Source organism: Pantherophis guttatus, chromosome 8 (assembly GCF_059756535.1).
Source record: "Pantherophis guttatus breed Tessera chromosome 8, ASM5975653v1, whole genome shotgun sequence".
Classification (NCBI taxonomy): Eukaryota; Metazoa; Chordata; class Lepidosauria; order Squamata; family Colubridae; genus Pantherophis; species Pantherophis guttatus.
In genome coordinates, this window is record NC_142070.1 from 39,924,233 (window position 1) to 39,952,099 (window position 27,867).

Consider the following 27,867-nt stretch of genomic DNA (forward strand, 5'->3'; position numbering starts at 1 on the left):
GGGATTAAAGATAAAAATGTTTAAAAGTGAAAAAGAATATGAAGTTGGTTTATTTGATTAAGATTAAAATAGATAGGTTGTCTCTGGTAACCCTTAATGGTCTTTTGCTGATCAAGACTGAACAATGAAGTTTCAAATCTATTCTTATAGAGAATTCTTATCTACCGTGTTTCCCTGAAAATAAGACTCTGTCTTCTATTTTTTTGAACCCTGAAATAAGCGCTTGGCCTTATTGCCATGCACTCAAAAGCCCGTTTGGGCTTATTATCAGGGGATGTCTTATTTTGGGGGAAACAGGGTATTTGTTTATAGATAAAAGGTATGGGAAGATCATTTATTTTAAGAGACTGTAATATGTTACTAAAATTGTTTATATTTGTGATGATAGGGGTAAATTATTTTGTATATTTTTTATTTACTATGTTGCTTGCTTTCTTTTCTATTTTTCTTGTACACTTTTACTTTTTTCATTTGCATTAGTTTTATCATTTTGATTGTAATGCTTAATAAAATTATTATTAAAAAAAGAAACTGGCATTTATCAGGATGGAAATTTGTTTTATGGCAAGTCTAATAAGAAAGGTTGTGTCTCTTCTCCCAGAGGTCTCTGGTTCTGTGGGCCTAGCCTTGCCTGTTTGCTACCATCTGTTACAGGAGGTGTTTCATCTGTCACCTTTTTCCTAATTCCTGTCTGTAAGAGACAGCTCCCAAAATTTGTACTTCCCTTCTGATAGATAAAAGCATAAAACTTTAGAAAATGAAAATTAATATAGTATAGCTTCAAACTTTTCTTGGTATATAGAGCAATCTCATTTAGTGATTACCAAAATCAAATTTTATTTTACAAAAGAAAAAAATACTAAGACCAAGAATACAAACATTCAAAAGGGGGAGGAACTGCAATGCTCCATTCAGACCACAAGATGGTGATGACCTATTACAGTTGGTTCTTTTTATTAAAAAATAAATGGAGATGGACTGGAGAGTTTTGAAAGCATATCTGAATGAACATGAACAGCTTAAAAGATCTACATAAAAGTTCCTTGCAAGTTGTGAAAATTTCTTTATGGATGATGATAGCTTGCAAAGGCAGAAGAGATTCCATTTATTCCATTCAAAGATCAATTGATCTTTGAAGCGGCTTTCAAAGGAACATGGAATCATTGCTAAATGAAAAACAGAATTGTTTGATGAAGATTACAGTCTCATTTTTTAAAAAAAGAACTGTAAGAAGTACATTGTGTTCACTGACACTGGCTTTACTTAGAGCTATATGACCTATGTTAGGAGTCAGCAAGTTAAAGCACAAAAAGAGATTGCTTGGAAAATAAGAAAAATTGAACAATCATTATGTTTTAAACTTACAACAGTGATAGTTCATTTTTCACTTTTTTAACCCTGTGAATATTTAAAACAGTGATGGCTAACCTTTTTGCCATTGCATGCCAAAAGCGTGGGGAATGTGGGGGGTCACGTGCATGCGTGCCCACACCCATAATCTATGCGGCCCGCCCCCTGCACATGCGCACGCATGACCCCTTCGCGGTGGGCCCGGTAGGCCTGTTTTTCACTCTCCCCAGGTTCCAGAGCCTTTCTAGGAGCCTGGGGAGGGCGAAAATGGCCTTCCTCACCCCCTGGAGGCCAGAAATGGCACGTTTCTGGGGGGGTGGGGAAGGCTGTTTTCGCCCTCCCCAGGCCCTAGAAAGGCTCTGGAGCCTGGGGAGAGTGAAAAACGTGCCTTCCGGTCCCACCGGAAGTTGGCAAATGGGCCACTTCCGGCCTCTGGAGGGCCTCCAGGGGGGTGGAGAAGGCTATTTTCACTCTCTCCAGACTCCTAGAAAGGCTATGGAGCCTGGGGAAGAGTGAAAAATGGACCTTCCCCACCCCCCAGGCCCTCCAGAGGCTGGAAACAGCCTGTCTCCTGACTTCCAGTGGGCCCAGAAGGCTCAAATATCAGCTGGAGCTGAGCTTGCGTGCCCACTGATATGGCTCCACGTGCCATTTGTGGCATGTGTGCCATAGGTTCGTCATCACGGATTTAAAGTGTTCTGTGGCATTTGGCAATGCTAGTTTAAGTGAACTTTCTTCCCATATAATCCAGACACTAACATGTACATAATTATTTAACAGAATAACAGAGTTGGAAGGGACCTTGAAGGTCTTCTAGTCCAAATCCCTGCTCAAGATTGGACAAATGGTTAACCAATTTCTTCTTAAAAAAACACCAGTGTTGGAGCACAACTTTTGGAGGCAAATCGTTCCACTCACTAATTGTTCTAACAGTGAGGAGATTCTCCAAGTGCTAGGTAGGTTCTTTCTTTGATTAGTTTTCATCCATTGCTTCTTGTTCTACTTTCAGATGCTTTGAAGAAAAGGTTGATCCCCTTTTCTTTGTGGCAGCCCTTCAGATATTGGGACACTATCATGTCACCCTAAATCTTCTTTCACTACATATACCCAATTCCAGCAACCGTTCCTCATATGTTTTAGCCTCCAGTCCCCTAATCATCTTTGTTGCTCTTCTCTGCACTCTTTCTAGAGTCTCAACATCTTTTTTATATCGTGGTGACCAACACTGGATGCAATATTCCAAGTATGGTCAGCATAGTTGTTTCATTTTAAGTATTTGAAAACAAATGTGCTCCGCATGCACAAGAGGAAAATGTTTTACCTACACGTGTCTGCAAAAACATATTCAGAAAAAGCATTTCTCATTATAAATTCAATGTACATACTTAGTATAGATTGCAATTTTTCCTCATGTCTGTAGCATTTTTGGTTCATAATTAGCTTTATAGATCAGTTATAATTTTGCATAAATGAATGTTAGCATGTGGGTGAAAGCATACAGTTATTGGTGCTCTGTTATCTGCTTGCAGATTTCAGTATATAACTACTGTAAATAACATCAGGGTGGGACTTGCTGCCTATTTATATGTATATAGTAAATTGTCCTGCCATTTTTGGTGCGCTATGATTTTTCTCCTTGAAGAGAAGAAAGGAAAGGAAGGGAATGGAGGTTGCATACCAGTAGATGTTCTTCAATCTTTAATGATTGCAATCTCTACTGACCTAGGGAAACGTACCTGACATGCCAATACTTGAATACTTGAACTATCACAAATCCTTAAAAGAAACTCAGATGGCTCCATCTACAGAAGAACCCATTCTTAGAACCTATTCTTATCTTTGGAATAACTACAGTATCTTCAGAGGGTTTTTTTAATTGTAAAATTATTCCTGACTTTGTGCACTAACGGTATTGTGGACTAAAAACTGATATACTGGATTTACTTTCATTTTTTGGCACATCTGATTTTGTTAAGACAGTTTCATTTCCATATAGAAATCTGGAATTGTTGCACATTTTAAATATTTTAGAGTATAAATTCTTGAGATTTTGGGTATGATCTTCAAAATAAATTGGTAAATCAACTAATCAATCATGGTCTTATTCAGAAAATATGATACAGTAGTTAAGGCACCAGGCTGGAACCTGGGAGACTGAGTTCTTAAGCACAAAGACAGCTTGGTGACATTAGGCCAATCACTTTGTCTCAGTCTAGGAAGGAGAAAATGGCATTTCTGAAAAATATTGCCAAGAAAACTGTAGGGACTTGTCCTGGCAGTCGCCAGAAGTAAATACTAACTTAAGGTGAACAAACACATAAACAAATATTTGGAAGACTACTGGCATGACCCGGATGCCGCTGGACATTATATTAATATTTTATGCAGTGAAAATAAAAGGTAATTAAATATTGATAATTCATGAATGTGTATATGAAACAATCTGAATTAAAGATAACGGTCCTCAAGAAGTCAACTAGATTCTTCATGATATAAATGAGTTAACATCATGGTGATTTACTGTGCCTTCAGGGTTAAAACAGGAAAATCTGAGATTTCTAAGGCATCAGTTCTCGGTACACCATTAGGGACTATATGATCAAGGAACAAGAGAAAGTTTGCAGCAGCATGTAAGGAAAGACACAGAAGAAACAACAAGGAACATTTACTTGGGCAGCCTTTTCTGCTGCAATGTCTGTCAAGAGTATGGAAGCAGACTAGTGGTGGGTTGCTACTGATTTGTCCTGAATTGGGCAAATCGGTAGGGAGGCTCCACCCACCCATCCGGATATCTGCCCATGCTCAGAAGCTTCTGTGCATGCGCAGAAGTGTTGCACAAGCGCGCTCATGAGCGAACTGGTAGCGACAGGATTTGAAACCCACTACTGAGGCAGACAGTAGCAATAACCACTTTACCACAGTTAGAAAATATGTTTGAAAGTACAGGTAATCCTTGTTTAGTGACCACAATTGGGATGACAACTTGATTGTGAAGCAAAAAGGTTGCTAAGTGAAATCATGATTATGCTTATAATTTTACTTTAGCTTCCCTGTGCTTAATGGACCTATGAAGGTCATTAACTGTGATTAAAGTTATGTTTAATCTCTATCATAACTGATCAGTTGCTAAAGAGACAGTTGCTAAATGAGGACTTCCTCTATGGAGAAAAAAAAATTAAAAGCCTATAAATGAATACTTAATTTTTTTGTAATTGCTGGTCCAGTGAAAGTAGCCACGAATAAAGCAAAAGCTATGAAACTCTGGAATTTCCCCACTTCAACCTACACACAGTAGAAACATGCCCAGGCAACATCTTTCTGCTTTGTCCTCACAATGTAGCTTTCCTCTCACATACCCAGCTTATGAATCTATTAGGCATGTCACCCATTACCCTGGAGGAAAGTCATGTGACCGGGAACAGAGTGAACAGAAGCAGGATCAAAGCGCTGTGCAGACAGCATATGTCAGGCCAGTTGTTTTCTGCTGATTCAGTCTTGGAGGAAAGATGGCACTATTTCATTAATTGCAGTAGCTTTGCTACTTAACTCCTCTTAGATCAAGTTGTCTATTTCTAGTTCCTGGAGACTGGATGGATGAACTTCCCCAACTTCATCCGTACCAGTGGTGGGTTGCCTGGTTCAGACTGGTTCTATAGAACCAGTAGTAAAACTGGCGGGAGGCTCCACCCACCGATCCTGATGTCATCAGGAAGCTTCTGCGCAGAAACGCGCCTGTGTGGCCCCGTTGCGAACCAGTAGTAAAAGTAAGTAGAACCCACACCTGATCAGTACCCATATTTTATTGAATCAACTTTGTTCTGAGTTCCCAGGGCACACTAAACCCGATTCACCAGATGGTGCCTCCAACATCCTTCACTGACTGGCTTTGTGGGTCAAGGTCTGTGAATGCAGCCACAGAAAGACAAAAGCAGAACAGTTCTTCTTTCAAAATCTTGGTTCAGCAGTTTCTTATGAACGGCCGGCGACTCGAGTCTTCCCTTGTTGGAGTGTAAGTGACAAGCACAACCACTTCATAAATGCATAGCACAACATAGGAGAACAAACCTATCAGGACAAGATTCTGCAGTCCATCTGCTTTTAAAAGACAAAGGCCACACTTTTGAAGACAGAAAAGTCCATATTTGAGACAGAGAGGACCGCTGGTTTGAAAGGAGGTGGTGTCAAAAAGGCCATCTATGTCAAAATTGAACATCCCTGTCTCAACAGAGTGGGAGGGATAGACACCACCTGTCTCCAGTCTACAACACAGTCCTTTCAACAGTTCCAAGAAGGAACCCACACCCATTTGCACTACTCAGGTGACCCTGAGGAAACAGACAAACCCACAAGTGGCCTCAACAGCTCTCTAAAAAGAATGCAAATGACCAGCTGTCTGCAAGGAATATAAATCCTTCCATTCCACAATATCCAGTCAGAGCAGAAGAAGCTTCTTGGATGAGAAGGGAAACGCCTTCAAAGAAAAACTAGAAAGTCGAGTTACCTCTTGAAAAAAAAACCAAACACCTTTGGGACAAGCGTCGGACGAGTATCGCTCCTCGGGCGCCCCGCTCGCAAAAACCCGCAGCGCTCTTAAGTCGGTTGCCGCGAAAAGGAAACTGGCGCACGGTCCTCCGTAAGCCCTCACTAAAAAAAAGCTCTCTGTGCAGCAGAGAATTAACCCTGCCCTGTGCCAAAAATGCAGCTTCTGAGGAACTGAAACACGCGCTGCTTCTGCCGGTTCGCGGCGCGCTAGCGCTCCAATTCGAAGTTCGTGTGGCGCCAGCTGGTATCCCCGGAGGCCACGCAAATCCTCCCCTCGGGTTCTGTGTTTGTTGTCTTTCACCCTCCACAGTCCTCAGAAAGACCTCATTCCTGCTCCGCTGCGGGGCTCACGGCGCCTAGTCAGTGAGCGTGTGCAATGCATTTGCTTCCTCTTAGGTACGCTCCGTAAACAAGCTTCCCAATGTCCCAAAGGTGCTTTTTTTCAAGAGGCAACTGGACTTTCTGGTTTTTTCTTTGAAGACATCTTCCGCTTCTTCCGCTTCTTGTGCGAATGAGAAACGAAACGTCTTCAAAGAAAAAATCAGAAAAGTCCAGTTGCCTCTGGACTTTGGGACAACCATGATTTGGAGGACTGAGAATCTCCACAGACAAACTCTCCCCAATCGCATTTCCAAACCGCGTATGATTTTAAGAGGAACGGTAGGATGCGAGTTTCCCCGATACGGGTGAATGTGCGGGGTTTGGTGGTTTTTTTCCCTCCCTGAGCTCAAAGGAGTAGTTACAGAGAAACAACAGCTGTGCCAGCCGAATTTCTACCGGTCTTGAGCGGCTGCGAAGAGCTCCTTCTCAACTGGGCTGCGAAAGAGAACGGAAAGAGCGGGGGAGAAAGGCAGCAAAAATGTAAGCCGAGCTCACCGGATAAACTCGCCCACAGTTCATTTAACTTAGTCCTAAAGCAGTCCGGAAAATCTGATTAAAAAGTACCCCCCCCCCGCCGCGTGTGTCAGCTTGGCCGGAGCACAAGCCTGGGTGTGATGGGGGAAGCGCTGCTTACGCCCCTCAAGCGCTGCCGCCTCAGGACGGAGAGCCCCGTGCGCTGAAAGCGAAGTGCGACCTCTTTTTCGGCTGCAGCGAAAAAGCCAGAGTCAAAAGAGGGCGGCGGGGGGGGGGGGGAAAGGGAGCTCTGCGAGTGAGGAGAGTGTGGTGGGGGGAGCGAAGGCGGGGGCGAGGAGCTGCGCGTTCACCCGGCGGGAGGTGGGAAAGGTTTGGCGGGCGCCGCGCGCGGCTCCGCCCTTCGCCTTCCCGGCCGGGCTCCGCACTTGAGGGGCGATGGAGCAAACCGCGCGCGGCTGGCAGCATGTCTTTCGCCCGTCTCTTTCTGGGCGCGGCGCTTCTGCTTCTACTCGGGCCGCTTCCCGAAGCCGGCAGCTCCGCGGCCAGCCGCTCCGCTTCTACGCCTTATTTGTCGGCCGCCTCTCGGGGCCCGGCGCCGCCGCCGCCGCCGCGTTCCCCGCCTTTCCACCCTCACCAGTCCGCCGGCGGGGGCGGCTGCCCGAGAAACGGCGGGCGCTTCGTCAACGTGACGGAGTTCGGCGCGGGGTGTTTGCCCTGGGTGGAGGTGCCCACTTTCCTGGACCGGACGCCGCAGGGCAAAGGACTGCGCGGGCAGCGCAACTTTTGCAGAAATCCGGACGGCAGGAGCAGGCCCTGGTGCTTCTACCGAAACAACCGCGGCAGGGTTGACTGGGGCTACTGTGACTGCAGACAAGGTGAGGCGGGATCTGAGCGCCTGCTGTCATTTCTTGCCGGGTTCGGACGAGTGTTAACGCGCCTGTGTGAATTGCCCTTGCCCAAACGTATCTGGGCGCCGAAGGGACGCTCAGGCGAAGCGATATTTCCACACGCTTCCCCTCCCCGTACTTTGTCCCTGATATATTTTACCGAATGTATTTTATACGGCGTGATCCATACCTATCAGGTTAGCACGTCTAAAGTTAACGCTTGCAATTAATTCTGCAGACTTTATAAAAAAAAAAAAAATAAAGTTAGAAATAAACGAAGTAAGAGAAATCACGCAGTCACAAACCTAACCGTTAAATGAGGACACCCTCTTAGTGTGCGTGACTGTTTTAAAGCCCCTATCTGATCATTGAGGTGAAAACAGAAGTTTGCTGCAATAGTCCATAGGAATGTTCTCCTTTTCATTTGTAACACGTTGCAGGATTATGAGTTTTATCAGGAGCAGAATCATACTTGCTTGCCATCTTAATAGTGCAAGAATATGTTTAGAACACTTGGGTTAGAATAATTTAAACTGCAAGGAAAGATTTCCAGGATAGGACAGTAATTCCTTCAATTTTTTGCTTATTTCCTGTATGAATGTGAATGTGCTTCTGTTTAATCTCGCTGGCTGTCATGTGTATGTTGGCTAATGAGCGAATATAAAGATATAAAGCTCTGTTCATAGACTCTGAAATGTCCTTTGTGCTGATGAATTATGTATCTCAGGGATAAAGAAACTATGGCCTGCCAAATAATGTTTAACTATAACTCACAGTTTTCCCAGCCAGATTGGCATTAGTGAGAGATATCTGTAACTTGCTTTATCAGTATCTGTAGAATTGGCCTCTGATTTACAATATTTGACTATTACAGGCAGTGTTTGCTTGTTATACATTCTACTATCATGTATTTTGGTAAATATGAGTAACATTTTTGTCTATTTCATATGTCAGTTGTTTACTATTTTATAGTTCAGTGCCACTTGCATGTATGAAAATGTGTGAGTTTGCATATAAAGTTTGCGTATATAAGTTTCAATGGCCCATTTCAAACTTAAGTGTTCACAGAATAAGGCTATACAGTTTAGTTATTTGGATATACATACAAATTTCCTCTCGGTATCAAGTAACTCTCTGTCCAGGGAATGATTAGAATCAGTCTCGCTCTCCTTCAGAAAGGCTGCTAGATTGTGAACCTTTAAAACATGCCACAAGATGCAAACTAGAGAATAGAGAACTGGTTGGTTCCTGCATAGTGGAAGAAGATACATATCTGCTAGTGACCAACACCCCCCTCCCAGTTGCTTCAGTTCCATTTAGTCACTAAAATTGGGGGACAATTTTTTTTAAAAGTATTTAATTACCTAGGGTCAAGAGTATATATCTTGTTTGAATCCAATTCTTCCAAAGATTATGTGATGCAATGTAGATCTGTTTAAAATTTCACAGCTTGAAGATGGGTTGAACATTAGCCATTCCACATAGACACAACCATATTTTTTAAACTGTGAAGCCTGGGATGGAGTAAAAATAACAGGTAACAGATTAACAAAGTTGGAAGGGACCTTATAGGCCATCTAGTCCAACCTCCTCCTAAGCAGGAGACCCTACGCCATTTCTGACAAACGGCAGTCCAATCTTTTCTTGAAAGTCTCAAGTGGTGAAGCTTCCGAAAGGAAGCTGTTCCATTGGTTGATTGTTCTCACTGTCAGAAAGTTCCTCCTTATTTCCAGGTTGAATCTTTCCTTGATCAGTTTCCATCTATTATTCTTTGTCTGGCCCTCAAGTGCTTTGGAAAATGGCTTGACCCCTTCCTCTCTGTGGCAGCCCCTCAAATACTGGAACACTGCTATCATGTCTCCCCTGGTCCTTCTCTTCACTAGACTAGCCATGCCCAGTTCCTATAACAGTTCTTCATATGTTTTAATCTCCAGTCCCCTAATCATCCTGGTTGCTTTCCTCTGCACTTTTTCTAGAGTGTCAACATCTTTTTTATAGTGTGGTGACCAAAACTGGATGCAGTACTCTATAGAGTGGCTTTTAGAGTGGTATTAGTACCTCACGTGATCTTGATTGTATCCCTCTGTTAATGCAATTTAGGATTGTATTGGCTTTTTTGGCTGCCGCTGCACACTGCTGGCTCATATTTAGTTGGTTGTCCACTAAGATTCTTAGATCCCTCTCACAGTCACTGCTATTAAGCCTGGTTTCACTCAGTTTATATGCCTACTTTTGGTTTTTCTTACCTAAGTGTAGGACTTTACTTTTCTCTACATTGAATTTCATTTTGTTAGATAGGGCCTTTGGGAAACCCCAAAATCTTTCTTCCTTTAGCCAGCAGGTTTGTTAGATCCCTTCTGTTCAATATCAAGATGTCTAGTTGTGCCCACATCTGTCATTTGCCACACTCTACATTTGTCTTCTAGGTCCTAATCAACACTTTGTTGATTAAAAAGCCCATTCCAGATTGAGACTTTTATATGATGTTCCATGCATCAAGAAATATCTGAAAGATGTAAATGACTATTTGCTTATTCCCCCATCCTCTTCTTGGCAGCATCTGGTTTCATTTGGTCTTTCAACAGCACCAACAAACCCTGAAATTATTGCTTGTTGAGACTTGTTTATTTATTACGTCTGGTACAATAAGATACCAGAGGGAGGATGAGTGAGCAGGAGGGACAATGGTTATTTGGTTTTAGTTATTATGGTCAGCTGGTGATCTGTTGCCATATAAAGCCAGTTCTTTAAGCATTTAGAGTTCAACACAAATAGACTAGCTCTACATTTTGTCAGCTGAATTGTGTTCAGTGCCATCTCAATTATTTTTAATAAACTTGACCATTTCATTCTTTACAAGGTTGAAGAAAAGTGCGTCTCCATATGCATTTTGATATAAACCTGTAAACCTCCATTGTACATCATAAGTAAATGCTAAGGTTATTGGTCTCATATCACTTATCTCTGATATTTTACAAACACATTTCCAATAAAAAAGAATATATGTAGCTCAGTATTAAACAGTGGTGTCCTTGGTGCTTTCTGAACTTCTTCTTTGCTTGCAGACCTATCCAATTAGGTAACATTATCAGTGCTAATTAGCATGGAGTTAACTTTCTGTTTATACATAGTAGCTTGCCTTGCCAGTTTTGGTAGGGATGTGGTTTTCTCCTTGGTAGTTCCTTGATTAGGGTATTGTTTTCTGCTTGTTTATCTGGTGTTAATCCCTACTTTTCTGAGTGTTGACTACTGGAAAGGATGTGTTTTCTTTTTGTCTTTCCCCCCTCTCTTGAGTGGTACGTAAATGTGGTTTATCACTCTGTTCTATTGAGGGCTGGTTTGTCTGAATGTCAAGCTTTTGGGATTTTCTAGTTTTCTGGATTTATATCTTGCCTTTATTATTTTACCTTGGAAAGGATGCTCAGTTTCCCACTTGAAATTATGGTTGAGTCTGTCTATGTGTTGTGATTTCAAAGAAATCTCATTGATCAACAAAAGTATGACCTGTGAATACTATGAAGATGCCATTTAAAATAAGGGTATAATTGAAATCTGTAATGCTTGGACGTTTCTGTGTTTTAGAAGAAATGAATGTGTAATAATTCTGATGTTTTCATTCTGGAGGGAATCAATAGCTATGTCATAAATAAACACCAATGGTTTCAGCATACTTAGAAAATATCAGAACCGTCTGCAAGTTTCTTCTTGTATATCTTCTCTTTCCTATACATAATATCTCATCTTGCCTCATCCAGAACACTTGGCACTTAAGTGTTAACAGAATAAATCTCATTTATGCTAGTCTGAATTCCCCTTCCAGCTTTCATTGGAAAGTGTAATAAGAGCTTCTCCAAAAGGTAACAGAAGGCATCAGATGCTTCTATTTGGGATTGATCCAAAGGAGCTCTTATTGCAAGGCTGAATATATATACTGCATGAATTGGCTCTTAATCACTTCAAGTTTCAGTTTGGGTGCAGTCCAGAGAAAGACACATGCAAATCAGATATATAGAAGCATGGTTACTTGAAGTAGCTTCTGTAGCAATTTCTTTCCACAAACACAACTTTTTTCCAATATTCTGCTGAAAGAAAACTGAAGCAGAAGTCATTTCTTTCCTAAGCTAGTTCAGTCCCCTCCCATCCATTCTGTTCCTCTTCATTTTGTTTTTCATGTTTTTTTCCCCATTTTGTGTGAATATTAACCAGATAAGTAAAAACTCCGTCAGATCTATGTAGGATTTTCACTGGGCTTCCTTTGTTTTGCATCAGCTCTTTTTCAGTATTTTTTTCAAACATAACTGCTGCTTGGTGAGCATGCATATATATAGTACAATATTTTATTTGCTTATAATGCGTAATATAATTAAGGAATATGTGTTCACATATTCATAGAGTTGACATGTGTTCTATAATCGGGTTGCAGAATCAACATAATGCTGCAAGTGGCAACATAGCAGTAGAAGTGTGGGAGATAGCTTTGCAGTTTCATTTTAAAACTGGTAACTTCAATTATTCAAAACTATATTGCTTGGTCATTCGTGGCTATGTATCATGTAAGTAACAATAATAACAATTTTCACTACTGTTATGCATATTTCCTTCCAAATGGCATTTTATTTCTAGGCTATGCTTTTGCCAAAGAACATGATATTTTCTACTTTTTTTTCTAATCACCACACTCTAATGAGGTAGGCTGGGCCGAGCAACATCACTCAGTGAGTTTCCATGATTAAGAACCTAGATTTTCTTGTTACCCTCTCTCGTCTGTAGACTTTTTTTTTTTTTTTTTTTGCCTTTGGAAAGCAGAAACTATACATTTGAAACCATTCTCACAGACAAGAGGGATGTTCCTGGATTAGACATGATCACTACTGAGTTCAAAGAAAGAAAGTATCACGAAAACATGAAAATAGGAATGAGTGGATCAGAAAATCAAAGTGCTAGTGTTAAATGGTCTCTTATGCTCAGGTGATACTGTGGATAGAAGTAAATGGTAAATATAGAACTTTGTTCAGTTTGATAAGTATTTCACTGAGCAATTTCATTGTTCCTTCTGAAATCTGATGTTTCTAAATCATGTCAATATATTACATATAGATTCTTTGCTTTGAAATGGTTGCACACATAGAAGTATGCTTTGCACTATTTACAAAAGGTGCAATTCCTTTAAAGAGTTGAAGGCAAGTGTAAATTGCAGCAGGCAGGGCTGTGAATGTACCATTCTGTATCTTGTGTACGGAACATGCAGCTGTCCCAGCTAAAAGTCATTTTGTGTGTAAGAAATTGCAGTCAAGGCAAAATTCAGGCCTTCAGGCACCAAAGTACCTTTTCCTCTTCAAGTCCAGTGCACAGTTGTAAAATTGAGTATATTTTAAAACTTATTTTGCCACAACTATACATTTAAGAAAGATAAAATGGAGCTGAAAATCAACTGAAAAATAATTAACATTTTGATAAGGATTTTTTTATTTACCTAACTTTCAGTATGGCATCAAGGGATTATATTATCCACAAATTATCTGTTGTGAATAGAATGTACAATTGCATATGGTATACTTACATTCTTTACATAGTCAGGAAGGCAATGTAGTAAAAAGTATTCTGAAATTTCTTGTTTGCATAGTTAGGAACTTGTTAAATCAGTTTAATCTAATGACCTAAAATAATCTCTAAATCTTCATTGTACAAGCAAAGCCTAAAGGCTAGAATAAAATAGTCTGGAATTTTTTGTGTTGCAATTTAATCATATTTGTATCTTTCTTCGAATTCTGAAAGTCAGCATGGCTTTTTTTAAAAACACATCAGATAGCACCAGTACTAGTCAACACAGCCAGTATTAATGATGAAAATAATGCAGTTGTCTAGTAACATCTGAAAGGCTACATCTTGTCTATATTTTATATAAAGGAAATACAACATTGGTCCATCTTTCAACTGTAGGAAAATGCTGCTTCTAGAAACACCTTCTACCTCTAATTAGCATATTATGAGCAAAACAGAGCTAAAAGTTAAACGTGGCCATAGATTGATGGGTGTAGGACTTAAAAGAAAAAAAAGTACTAGTTTCGGATCAAAAAAGAAACAAAGCTAATGAAATGTACTAGCTATGAGATACTTGATGTTTTAGGTATAAAAAAATAATTCTATTGGTGCCAATTATGATAGCCCAAGGCTAGGAAGATCTTAATGAAAACCATAAGTCACATAAACTGTAGTTGTCCTGTTTCAGATCTCACACTCTCACACACAGTTGCTAGGTGAGGAAAACAATTTAATCAAGGCTGAGCAAATAATAGACAAGGGAAGAAATGTAAAGTTTCTTGGAAAGAAAGCTTGCCTGGGTGGTTTTGCTGTCAACAGAAGCATACAGAAAAGTAGTCAAAATCCATGCCAAAATTCAGAGAGATAACTCAGGTTTCTTAGCCAATCCAAGGTCAGAGTTTCATGAGCATGATTCACGAAAATAACACACCAGAGCAGGAAATTTAGAAAATCCAATTGAGGAACATGAGTCGGGGCTGCCTCTTAAAGCAGGCTACCACCAACTGTAGATTTACTTCCTTGCTCGGCAAGGAGCAGCACGAAACATCTTTGCTCTTGCTTTGCTCTCCACTGTATTCACAGGAGAGCTTGGAACCCATACATCATAATCTGACTAGTTCAACTGTTCTAATAAGTGCCTGTGTCTGATCAGCCAGTTTGACTGCTGACTGGGCGTCTCCTGAGTCTGACATTTTATTTGTTCAATTGGAGCAGCTTCTTCAGAGTCATAGTCTAAGTCCTGGGCCATGACATTAGCCAATTATATGTGTCCAGGTTGTAGCTATCATAAAAAGGGAGAAGGCTAAATGTCTTCAGCCTTTTTCTCAGTTCACTCTGATAATTTTTAACGTTGATAAGAGATATATAAAGCTAAAACTTCTAAAGATGAGGTATTCATATTTTATCTGCCATACAATATTCTGAAAAATAATAGTTATGCCCATTCCAAATGAGACTGGTGGACAACACTGGCCTATGCTGGACAAAATCTTGACAAGAAAAGCATATTTAAAACACAAATTAAAAAATGTTAATTTAGAAAATATTCCATTATGTCAGACTGAAATATTAAGAACTTCTTACTTGAATGTACTGTATTTGGAGCTTTCCATATTTGACAATTGTTTATTCAGTAATATAAATCTTCCATTGTTAAGCACTTGTTTGCTTCATTCCAAGAATTTATAAATTCCATAAATTCACATGATCTGAGTAAAGTGGTGATTGCTTGTGGTCAGATATGAATAAATACATTGTTTTGCTAGTATCTGTTATGTATAATTTTGAGTCACTGAAAAAGTTTTGTAAACTGTTTTCTAATTCTTTGTAATCTAAGGGAAACAAATGAGAGGCAAAGTAATCATACACAGTCAGACTTTAAAAATGTTTATAAGAAAGGAATAATTTTATGAAGTTGTTATTTCTTTGCCTGTACACCTTAATCACAACAATTACTAGACAGGGACTAGAGAGAAATGCCATCAAGATAACTCCGTTACTACTTGAAATCCCTAGGCTACAGTCTTCTGAACTTCAGTCCAGCTAATGGAAGCAATAAAGTAGCTAGATTATAAACAATACATTTTCTGCAATAAATCCATATTTCAATAGTGATTAACCTAATTTATGGAAAAACTATATAATATTTTTATTCCATAAGACATTTAATAATTTTATTAAGTATTGTCTCTTGTAATTTTGTTATGCTGTTTTTATGTGTAAGTGACTGTAATGAATATTTTGAGCTTTTAGGAAGTAATTGATTCGCTAGGAAAGGTAGTGTTGTGCCTGTCAGATGTTTGTAATCTTAGAACTATCCTTGGCAGTCTCAGCTATTTCCTGCAGCTGATTTTACCTTTTTAAAAGGTTCTGCTTAATGAACAAAAAATAGAAATTGATATATAATAATGAAAAATACCATCATCTGCATTTTAGGATGCTTCTGGAGTTTTTGCTCTGTGCTATATTCTTGTGCTATATTCTTAGGAATATATCCATCTGCTCAAAAGAATGAAAGAAATAAGAGGAAATTTTGAGTCTAGAAGGGTAATCAGTATAGGAGTGTCATCAGTTTGCTTTCTGATAAATTGGTATTATTTGATTGACCTACTCATCTTGACATCCATTTGTGGAATAGGCAAATTTCATAATAATAATAATAATAATAATTTTTTTGGTAGTGCCTATAACAATGATGTGGTACTAACTGTTACTGCTCCCCAAATTTGGAAAAAAATCTGTCCATAGTGAACACATTAACTCCAGTTGTATTAAAATATTTCTATTGGATAGATTGCTTATACAACATACCATAAGTGATTGTATCATTCCAATGGCCTGACAAGGAAATGTTAAAAGTGCTTTTTTGAAATGGACTAGAACATGGGTGTCAAACTCGATTGAGTCGTCATGTGACTTATTGTGACTTTTTTGCCTTTGTGGAACTGGGGGGCATGGCCTGTGCGTGACGCATCTGGCCCTTGAGCCGCCAGTTTGACACCCCCTGGACTAGAAGAATCTTGATGAACTTAACTTAACCTTTGATGCTCAAGCAGTTCTAATGACACCACTGGACCAGAAAAGGAACCTAGTTTGACCATATCAAAAAGTGACAAAAACCATTCTAGAGCAAGGGAATGGCTTATATTGTTTATATACCTTGGTTCAACATGCCTCTTTCAGATCATTCCCAAAATAAATGTCACACAGAAGCTATTACTTTCTAATGGAAAATATGGCATAATTTTTTCTTCGTAGTTTGTAATGATTATATTGCCATTATATAATCCCTGAAATAAATTTATCGTTTTTGACAAAAATAAACAGGATCAGTAAGACTTAAAGGTGGCAGAAATGAATTTGAAGGCACAGTTGAAATATATCTAAATGGAAAATGGGGAGCAATCTGCAGTGACCACTGGGATAATGCTGATGCTTCAGTGATATGTCAACAACTTGAACTTGGGTAAGTAAATTAATGTTGACTAAATAACATTATTCTTGGAAGTTTTTCATATCATTCGTAAATACAGTGGCAGTTACTTCCAAATTTCTCATGTTACAGTGCTTGAAATATAGCTTGCTTCATTATTTTAAATAAATGGATTAATGGATAAATGGATTACTTCTTTTCTAGAATGCTAATGACTAAAATTACATTGATTACTTTAAATTCATTAAAAGTAATCATTACTGTACTTTTAACAAAATAATATGCTATATACTATTGTTACAAAGAAAGGTTAAAATGTGATTTAGTATTTCTTTAGAAACAGAATGTTAATTTGAACAGGTATGATCTTTTTTTAGTTAAGATTAGTCTGTGCAGTTCTACTAAAGATAATGAGTATGATTGCAAGCATGCTTTATAGTTTTTAATCTTCTTTTCTTTTTCTTTGGTAAAGGGGATAAACTGCTTAAATTTTAATCCTGAATGGCAAGGGAATATTTATCTAGATGAAAGTAGAAAATTAACATTTTCTGTATCTATTTGTTTTCATCAAATGGTATTCCAGATTTTTGGAGCCCAGTTCTGGTAAGATTTACAGAGAGGTATTGATTTGATGCAGTGAAATCCAGGATGCAGACTATTTCTGTGGCTATTCTATAGAAAGTACAATATTGTAAATTTCCTGCTATAATGAATTCAATAGGAACCTGGTCATATATGAAGTTCAACATTAATTAATTAATTAAATTTATTGGCTGCCCATGTTACTATAGGGTAACCCTGGCAGCTTACAGTTACATCTAAGTTAAAACATAAAAAGTTAAAATCAAACATTAAATCCAAAGACACATGGGGAGGATCGAGGTGGAATGGGGGGGAGTGGGATCTTTTATTACTGAATCAACCACCTCCATTGTGCTGTTTCCCCACTAGGGCCTCAAGCTACGTCTTTAGGTTCTTATCAAAGGATAGGAGGGTTGGGGCCAACATCACATCGGGGGGCAAGATGTTCCAGATGGCAGGAGTAACAGCAGAGAAGACCCTCCTACTGGACCCTGCCAGTGAAAATAATCAGGCTGACAAGGGCCCGCAGTATATCTCCTCTGCCAGCACATGTGGTACAGGCCAATCCCAGAGGGGTGAGATGGCTCCTCAAGTAACCTGGACCCATTCCTTGAAGGGCTTTAAAGGTTTCACCAAGACCTTGAATTATACCAGTAAGCAGACTGGTAACCAATCAGCACGAGCAGTGGTATTACAAGGGACATTTTGGGGGCCCCAAAATTACCCACGCTGCTGCACTCTGCACCAGGTGTAGCTTCTGAATGCTCTTTAAGGATAGCTCCATGTAGAGCACATTATAGTAATCCAATCTTGAGGTGATTTGGAACTGAATGCCAAGGAATTCTGCATTTTGATGAAACAAATGCTTGAATTATCTTCAGAACTTTGTAAATATCCTTCCTTTTTTCTGGATCTTCATGCTGGCACATTTCTTTTTCATATTATCTACATTGCACTGATTTTATTTCCCTTTAAGATAGATTATGCTTAAAGCAAAAATATTGAAATGTTTATCTGGATCTTAGGAGTTAGGGAAAAGGTGCAATCATGCATGCCTGGCTAATTTCCCACATGTGCAAATTTCTATTTAAGAAATAGTATGAATCCTGTACAAACTAATCTTCAACAGAATATTTTTTGGTCCACACACATGAAGTTAAATATGTTGTTCTATATGACGCACAGCAATATATACTTGCCATTTTCTGCATGGGTATGATTACCATGTAAGAATTTTGTAATTTCGTAAATAAAACAGTTCATATATAGATCCCATTTTAATTCATGTTACTAGTCAGAGATAAAATAAGGCAAAACAGTATAAACACAGTTCTGTAATTTTTCCTTTATTATCTTGAACAGCTTGTGTGTTATAAAGCCAAACTACTTATCTCAAGAATAATTCTAATTCTTGCCTTATCTGCATAGAGAATGTCTGTTTTAATCAAGAAGTCCAGTGCTTTGAGAACAAGAAAACTTAAGACCAAAGTGTATTATAAATCTTTGAAATGAAATAGAACAAAAAATCTCACAGGGGATATTAAATAAAATATGTTTAGACTTCTTAAGGACTGTTGTTTAAAAGGAATGTGTCAATACTTGCCAAGCTCAGTCCAGATCCAATCTCTATGAAGATACTTCCTGTTACTGAAATTTAGCTACTGTCATCCACCTAACCTGTAACAGTTTTGTTACACAATCTTGTTAGTTTAACTTACGAATGTTTTAAAGCCTTCCTCAATTATGTAGCAAATTTATTATTTTTTCCTCACATAATTTTTTTATATTTATATATTTAGCTACCATCATTTTTGAATAATTCTATTTAAATTTTTAGACAATTACTTAACATTAAAAACTGAATTAATTTGTAGCATTAAAAAAAAAAAGATAAACACTGTTATCCTAGTGTTATAGATGCTTACCAAAAAGCAAGTTTTGAAGAGTATACAACTGCTGGATGTAATAGGCAGATGCTTGTATGTATAGTATGTTATGAGGATAGGTCTACTGCTCTTGTATAATTCTCTAAATAGCAATAGCAGCAGCACTTAGACTTTTGCTTTACAGTGCTTTACAGTGCTTTAGAGCCCCCTCTAAGCAGTTTACAGAGTCAGCATATTGCCCCCAACAATCTGGGTCCTCATTTTACCCACCTCGGAAGGATGGAAGGCTGAGTCAACCTTGAGCCGGTGAGATTTGAACTGCCAGACTGCAGCTAGCAATCAGCTGAAGTAGCTTGCAGTGCTGCACTCTAACTACTGCACCACCTCGGCTCTAAAGCAATTAGTTGTAGATTGTCGCCGGGTCTATCCACCTTGCTGTGGTGATATCTCTTTTCTTCCATCTTTCTCTGTGTTAGAACCTACGCAGAGAAACCATAATGTATCCATTACTCATTAGAACCATAATGTATCCAAAATAGGATAATTTGAGTGTAATCATTTGTGCCTTCAGTGAGAATTCTTGATTTGTTTGTTCAATAATACATTTGATTGTCTTCTCAGCTGTCAATGGTTTTCATAGTGGTCTTCACCAACAGTTTTGGAGCTCACTAAAGAAATTACTGTTTGGTGAAATTCTGAAAACAATTTAGTTGCACTTTGATCCTGCATTTTGCATTGGTCCCATAGCTACTTGATGTTTCTCTGATATTTTGTGGATCAGGGAAAAACATATCATATGTAGCATGGAATAAAATACTAACAGAGTTTGTAATTATCTTGGCTTTCTTCTTCATTATCTGTATTTGTTGTTCTTTCCATAGGCAGAGAGGTACAGCAAGACACACCCTATTTTCTGGATCAGGCCTTATTCCTGTACACTGGAGCAATGTGCATTGCCATGGCAATGAAGAAAACATCATGCTGTGTGAAAAAACTATTTGGCAAGGTCGAATGTGTCCCCAGAATATGGCAGCTGCTGTCACATGCAGCTTTTCCCATGGTAAAAGAAAAAAGAAACATCATTTAGTCTTACACCATGCAAACAGCAGTTTCATACAAGAAGATGCGATTGAGGATTACTTAGTAGAAAATTATTGATAATAAAATGATTAAGTCAGTCTTCTTGAGTATGGTGCCCTCTAGATATTTTGGGGTTAATAATTATGGAATTTTGGAGAATGCTACACCAGGAAAGTCTAAAATAAGTTAATTCTGAATGATACCCTAGGTATCACTCCATACTAAAACACAGTTCTGCTACACAGTGATATAAACAGTGATTCGGGAATCAGAAATTCTTACCTTGTCTGTGAATTGCATTCCAAGAGCAGCGAATTGAGAATTACTGTCTCTTGCCTCATATCTTTCTTCGCTCTTTAAAAAAAAATTTTTTTTTTTTACCTCAAGGAGAATTACCTCAAATTTTCTCCTTCAGACTGGTTTTGAAGACTTCCCATTGGATTTATGCAAAAGGTTAAGGAATAAGAACATTTTCTTTGGGAGTGGTCTTGTTTTTGAAATTCAAGGCAGGCTTCCTCTCCCAGTAATTTTTATACTTCAGTATTCAGTTTGATTTTGAGTGCCCACTCTATTAAAATATAATGGGCTTTATGTTTTGTATGGTTTTTACTTTTAATGTTTTCCCCATCTGGAGAATTTTGTACTTTATTATTATTGTTACTGAAAAACTCCTCCTCTTATTGTGCAGATGTTGGTGCTTTTCACTTTCTGTCCATCAACATATTTGATTGCCTGCATTCCTCCCTCACATTTTTATCATGACATATTAGGGGAAAAATGTCTCACTAGTTGACATTGCTTAGGTACAGTGATTCAGTATAGATCACAATGAACCTCCTAATTACCCATGGATTTCACTAAGAAAAATAAATTGTGATTACTACTGGTTTTTCTTTTTTGATATCTAAAGGAAAGAAGTTCAAATCAGAATTCTATGGGATCTGTTAGAAACAAAACCTAGAACTTACAAAGAAGTAGGGTTTCCCACAGAATTCTGAATTTACTCACTATTATTCAATAGAAGGTGGAATTCTTGTGAAGCTGATTAAAGTATGAGATCATGTTTCCCTGAGCAGCTGCTAGAAAGGCATGCCTACTATTGGAGAGTGATGCCTTGATAGTCAAGGCATGTAATATGGTATGTATGTATATATATTTGCGTAGGCCAAAAATACTTGCTAGTGTGGTAATTTGTCACCTTTTGCAAAAGTGCATGCCATGCTTCTTCCTAGCTCCCAAATGGAGCATGTTTTGTCTGCTAGTTGATCATTAATATTTAAAATACCCAGTTCGACTTTTCATTACCCTCATGCTTAAATCATATTTTTGTACAGAAGCTGCACAGAGATTAGGAATGTTATGGCTTTGCTTGTATTCCTTTCCTTTTTAATAAAATAATGCTACAAAGGCTCTTTTTAAAAAAGTTCCTTTTATGTGTATCTAGAGCTGGGAAAACATATTTCAAAATGGCCTCATTGTTCTTTTTAAGAGGGCTCCTTTAATAGAGTGGAATTAAAAGGTCACTTGAGGAGGGCTAGAGTGAAAGATAGAGCCCTATAGACAAGTTTATTCAGTTGTTTTTTCCAACCTGTTAGCTATCTTAAAATCTTGCTTGTTCTCAGATGTAGCTAGCAATGAATTCCATCATATTAAAACAGGGTCCCATTAGAGATTAGAGCTGCTCGCATGTGAGAAGAGGGAATTGCATGAAAATAGTTTGGTACATGGCAGTATTACTAATGTCTAAATTACAATGTTCTTGTATATATTTTAATCCAACCTTTCCCTCTCAATTTATTGGGCTTGTCATTGGCCGTGGCAACTGGGAACACTATGTATTGCAGTCCTTACCCATTTGCATTCTAATTCTTGGCCAACATTGAACACAGCTAGATAAGCTTGTCTGGGCAAGAGAATTTTATTTAAGATGTGATCAGTACAAGCCAGGAAGTAGGATCATTGCAGTAATAGTAATAGCAATAGTACTTAGACTTATATACTGCCCCAAAGTGCTTTACAGCACTCTCTGGGCAGTTTACAATGTCAGGGTATGCCATCAACAATCTGGGTCTTCATTTTACTGACCTCAGAAGGATGGAAGGCTGAGTCAACCTTGAGCCCCGTTAGGAATGAACTTCAGGCTCTGGGCAGAATTTGTCTAAAATACTGCATTTTAACCACTTGCCATTAGGGCTCCCTAATGTAATAGTTATTAGATTGATAAAAGCAACATGTTAATTAATTAATAACACCTTTTTCCTATTCTGTTCCATGATTTGGTAATGGAAACTGATTTTTCTCTTCATATTTTTATTTTCAGCCTCTGATTTTATTCCAATCCGGCTGGTGGATGGGAGGAGCACTTATGAAGGAAGAGTTGAAATCTACCATGCTGGCCAATGGGGAACCATCTGTGATGACCAGTGGGATGATGCTGATGCTGAGGTAGTCTGCAGGCAGCTTGGCTTTGGGTTAGTTTGTACTAGATATGTTATTTTCATTCAAAAAACTAAAAGCATCCCAAATGCTTAAGAAACTTCAAAATGTTTGTTGTCCTTCATGGAATAGAGCTAATCAGTTTTGAAATCCAATAATATTATTTTTAAAAATAAACTTCCTGAAAATTTTGGAGGATTGGTTCTCAGTCTTCCATATCTTGACTCTCATCAGTCACTTTGTTAAATAATCTGCTTTCCCAAAAATAGAAACAAAAGGCAGGTTTTTTCTTTAGAAGGATGAATATATCTTTTCAGACATTTTGTTATAGTATTTGTTAGTTGCAATATATTTAAAGTAATAAAAAGGTCAGTAACATTGATGACACTATTTCAAATTAAAGCTAATTAGAGGTCAAGTGTTACTTGCCACTTTGAGAATAGTTTTCCATATATCCAAATCAATAACTGCATTCAAATAACAATAGAGAGAATTGACTATTGTAAAATGCCATGTTAGGTATTTTATTTTGGCTTTGAGAAGCTTCTATCCCCCGCCAGATAATTAGCTCCCTTGGCAAAACACACTTGGTGGGAGACTGGTGGCTTTGCACTTCCTCTTTGTTCCTCTCTCTTTCTATTGTGGATTTTCTGCCTGATTTGAGGAGGAAAGTCAAACCCACTTTGTCTACTTCTGTATACTTGGTACATATACCAAAGCTTCAGAAACACGGTTTTAGAAATGGGTCAGTAGTTTGGGAAATGCTTAAGTGGAAAAGGACTTTGCTTTCTTCTTTATGTAACATAAAGTGCTCAAATGGGAACAATTTTATTGTTTATTATTGAATATAGCAGAATATAATCAATTTGGTTATAAACTGTTTTAAAACAGTTATTGGACCATGAACATCATTTTTGTTGCGTAAGTATCCATAAGTGTCCATAAGTCATTCTTCTCCAAGTGGTGCTCTCCAAATTTATGAGATCATTGCTTTAAAAAATCCAAGCTAGTTATAGTCTCAGTAGATCTGGAGGCATTCGTATTAGAACCAGGGAAGTTCAGAAGCTCCTTGTGACTTGTATTTGTCACAAAGGAAGCTGAGCCTGAATTTACTGGAAGCTAATTTTCACAAAAAGGAAGAACAAACCAAAAACAAAAGAAACCTCCCCAACTCAACCCAATATAAACACAGATATGAAGTCCTGCACAATGTCCAGATCTTTCATGCTGTCAACAGAGGGTTGACCAATCCAGGTATTTCCTCCTCCTGAATAAAAATGTAGATTTAGCCCTCTCTGTCAGTGTCTCTGCCTGCCTGCCTGCCTCTCTCTCCCCCCACCCCCTCTCACACATCTCTGCCAGAAGCTGCACTATAAAGAAAAAGGTTCAGAACAAAAGATTGAATAACTGCCAATTCAAATTAATTACTTATAAAATAAGGTACAGAATTTATAAAATTAATGTTTTTTGTTTACTGTGCTAGTCATTGACCAAATAAAAATTACTTGACAAGAACATTCCTACCCCAATGTTCAAATCATCATTCTCATTTAGATAAACTGTGGTGGAAAAGTCCCCCCGCTAAATCTGGAGAAGATCCAAATCATTTCATAGCATGTTACAGTGAGTCACTTGGTTCTTGCACTCAGACAAGTCAGAGCAAGAGTTCCAAGGTCACACAGTTCCCATATAGGACATTCATCATAGACAGCTTGAACACGCATGTCCATTAGCAAAAAGTCCCAAATGCAGACAAAATTGCTTTACACTGATAAAGAAGCAAGATCATCACAAAGGTAGATGGAGGTTTCGCTTCATAGTGCGAAATCACTACTAGAAAGGAAACACAGAAGGCTTGAGCTAACGGCTGCTCCAGAAGCTGATAATGGAAGAAGAGAGAGTTAAAGAGTCATGGTAGAATGTATCTTTGAATCATTCCTCCTCTCAAGCCATGAACTCCTCAACCAATTAGTCACTATCAGGCACAGGCTGGTACAAGAATTCCATTCCTAAGTATGCTACTAGACTCTCGAGCTACACAATAAAGAAAGTAGAAATAAACATATGTGTAATGCTATACTTGCATAAGTCAAATATGATTACATCATTGAATCATCCTGAGGTCTTATTTTCACACTACATACTCACATGGAAACACATGAGTATACAAATATACACATTCACCCTTTCCTCTTTGCAGTAGAAACAACAAAATGGGCAAAGAGCCAGAGATAGATGATAAGGAAAAGAAAAGACATGGTTCTGATTATGTCTTTCAGAGTGGGTTAATCTCACTCAGTAAGATTTCAAGCATGGTTAAACTTAAAATTAATCCTAAAATTCTTTCAGTAGATGTATCAGTTTGGAATCAGCCAGCACCTAAATTACTCCCATTCCTTTATTTTCAAAAGTTTCTTCTATTCTGATCAGCTAATACATGGGTGTCAAATTCATGGCCTGTGGACCGGATGTGTCACATGCTGGCCACCCCACCCCCATTTTAGTGAAGGGGAAAAAAGTTGCAATACATCACGTGACGACAATGTGTCCTCGTGAGTTGAGCTAATATATGACCCATTCAGTTAACACAAATTGTTGTGGTAACAGGAAATCATCTTTTTACCAATCAAATACTTGGGATGCCCCTGGTAGATAAAGTGACTAAGATTTATTTCATCACAGATTTTATAGGTCTTGAAGTGATAAACATCTATTATTTCTTGCTAGTATTCATTTTTCTTGAATGATTTTTAGCTAGCAATCTGAATACATTTTTGAAGGTGTCTGCCTTACCTCATGACCCTTGGGTCACTTGTCTAATTAAGGGTCTTGGCTTATGAAAACCTGACAGCATTATTTAAATGGTCTAATCTGAGTTTGTATTTGAAATTGCAATCCAGCAGTTGAAGAGTAAAAATACCAGTATAAAAGTAACCAATTTAAGATTTAATTAAAAAAAAAACAATTTATGGAAAGGCCACACCTGTAAATAGTATTGTCTTCATACAGTATAGGAAATATTAGTGGCATTAACATCAAAATATGTACAGTAAATTTGAAAAGTTTTGACGGGCCTCACTAGAAAACTAGTTCTACTTTCATTGTTTCCCAAAACTGTTGGAGAATGTTGATCTCAATTTTGTTCTTTCTGTTCTGTCTGATAGTTGTGCATTCTCTGTACTAACCTTGAGTATTGGTAATAAATAGGATAAGGTTAATAGGCTGCTTAAGTCACTTTGCTTTAACTCTCAACATTGTTTTTAGTGGAAGCTGCTTTGTAGACCTGCGAGAGGAAATATTTACATGCTAGGGAGAGAGGCGTTGAATCAATCTTGACTTTAGTAGTGTGTTAAAAAGAATTTTCCAGGTCCCTTTCTCAGAATTGGGAGAAAGTCAGGCAAATAAGACACAAGGCAGGCTGCTGTAGAAAGAAGGTTGATCTGTTTATTTCCCCACAACAAAGAGGTTTGTTCTTGGTGGCAGCAATTAGATGGTACATTGGTCAAGTTTTTATAGGATTTTGAGCCCTTTATGGTAAATGTGTGGAGTAGAGATGTGTGTGTATGTCTGTGTGTGTGACTGCTGCTTCCATGTCTAGAGGAAACATTGTAATTCTTATTTTCTATACCTGTAAATTCTCTTTTTGTTATACATATAGATTTTGTAGTTGCCCCTTAGGGGTGTAGGAAATGTGGGCATAAGTGTTTTTGTCTTTTTAATTTGTTTCGGCTTGCGCGATCAGCTTCTGTCTATTTCAGTTCTTTGCATAATCAGCTTGTCCCAGGCTAAAACCAGAGATGAGAAATTCAGGAAGGGGGTTTTCTTTTATTCTTATGGAGTATTTCTTATTCTTCTTTGGGGATTTATTTCTAATGAGGAATTTCCTTCCATTCTTGAGAGCTCACTTCCAGAAGTGTTTTGCCAATGCCTCTTCCCAAGGGCTGAGAGAGAATGAATGGCCCAGCCCCAGAGTCATTTGGCTGGTTTAATTTGTTAGCTAAGGCAGAACTGAAAGTCATGTTTTTCTGGTTTCTAACCTAGTTCCTACACTACATCAAACTGGCTTTCTAAAATATTCAGCTAACAGGTTATAAACAAATTAATCGAATGAATGAATGAATGAACAAACAAGCAAGCAAGCATTACAAAGGAGAATATATATATAGCTACTATTTTGGGCTATTGGAAACACATGCAAATAATGTTAAAAAGAAAACACAGATTGAAGAATGAATGCTCAGAGATTAGTTTTTAACTAAATTGGTCTAGGTGTTTCCTTTGCAGTAATCTTAATGTGTGTGCATTCAAAATATGTATGCTACTCCTCCTTGCATTTATAATATTCATATCTCATGAGAACCAAAACTAAGTATTTCAAACTCTTCAATTCTGGGGATTTCAACCCAAGCTTATGTCCAAACAGAATGTCATAGACTGGGCTATGAACTTTGGTTAACTCACTGAAGTTTCTGCATCTCCTTTCTAAGCCTTTCTTATTAATTTGCTGCTCAGCATGTTACTCCAAATATTGGATGAGACTGGGAGTGGTTTCAGTGTTGTGAATGGATCTCTCGTAGAAGCTAGGTGTGGAATGCAAGCTTAGTATAGATGCAAGCACTTGTATGGAATACAAATATCTTTTTGATCCCAATTGCAAACTGCAATTTGAATTGCAACTTAAATTTGCAGTTTCAAAAATATTCCACAAGTTGAAAGGAAGTTCCATTTGCCTTAAACTCATATTATTACTCATTTTTTAATAAAAAAATATGCAAAGCTGTAATGTAAAAAAGCATAGAACGATGCTTTGGCAAATAGACTCATTTTCTAAGAACTGAAATCTACCAAGAAAGGAGAGATAAGAGATATAGTAGCTGGGCATGGGATGACGTGAGAAAGAGATACTTAGCTATGTGGATCTTCTCAGTTAATCCAATTGCAGATTGTAAACTAAAACCTCTTGGCAATAACCTTCCTGCTTGTCATAGATTGTCTTTGGTATTACTATGCAATATGCTTTCCAGGATTCACAAACAGAGAACATGAAGTGCCCGTTCAAGACTTCAAATAAAGTCTTATTTTATTTGAATTCCTAACCTCCAGGCATTTGAAATGCAGTCTCAGCACTGTGAGCCTAAATATAGCTATAAGAGAGCTTTTCATATAATTCTTTGCAGTATAATTACTCTTTTGCAAACCAATTTATTTCCTTGCCATTTTTGTTCCTCTTTTACTTACTGGGTAATGAATAAAAGGATTATCAAGGGATTAGGAA

At 38.1% G+C, this 27,867-nt stretch overlaps 1 protein-coding gene across 2 annotated transcripts in view; it reads left to right on the forward strand.

Moving 5' to 3' along the window:
- Nucleotides 1-2,179: 2,179 nt before the first annotated feature.
- Nucleotides 2,180-27,867, forward strand: part of PRSS12 (serine protease 12) — a 45,269-nt gene continuing 19,581 nt past the window's right edge. The window contains exons 1-4 of one of the 2 annotated variants that reach the window (XM_034442835.3): nucleotides 2,180-2,306; nucleotides 16,503-16,641; nucleotides 19,958-20,136; nucleotides 22,477-22,627. In XM_034442835.3, coding sequence (XP_034298726.2) covers nucleotides 2,195-2,306; nucleotides 16,503-16,641; nucleotides 19,958-20,136; nucleotides 22,477-22,627 — 581 coding nt within the window. In that variant the 5' untranslated portion in view covers nucleotides 2,180-2,194. Of the gene's footprint in view, nucleotides 2,307-7,113; nucleotides 7,623-16,502; nucleotides 16,642-19,957; nucleotides 20,137-22,476; nucleotides 22,628-27,867 lie in introns of those variants that run through there. The other variant, XM_034442834.3, reaches the window with a different exon arrangement.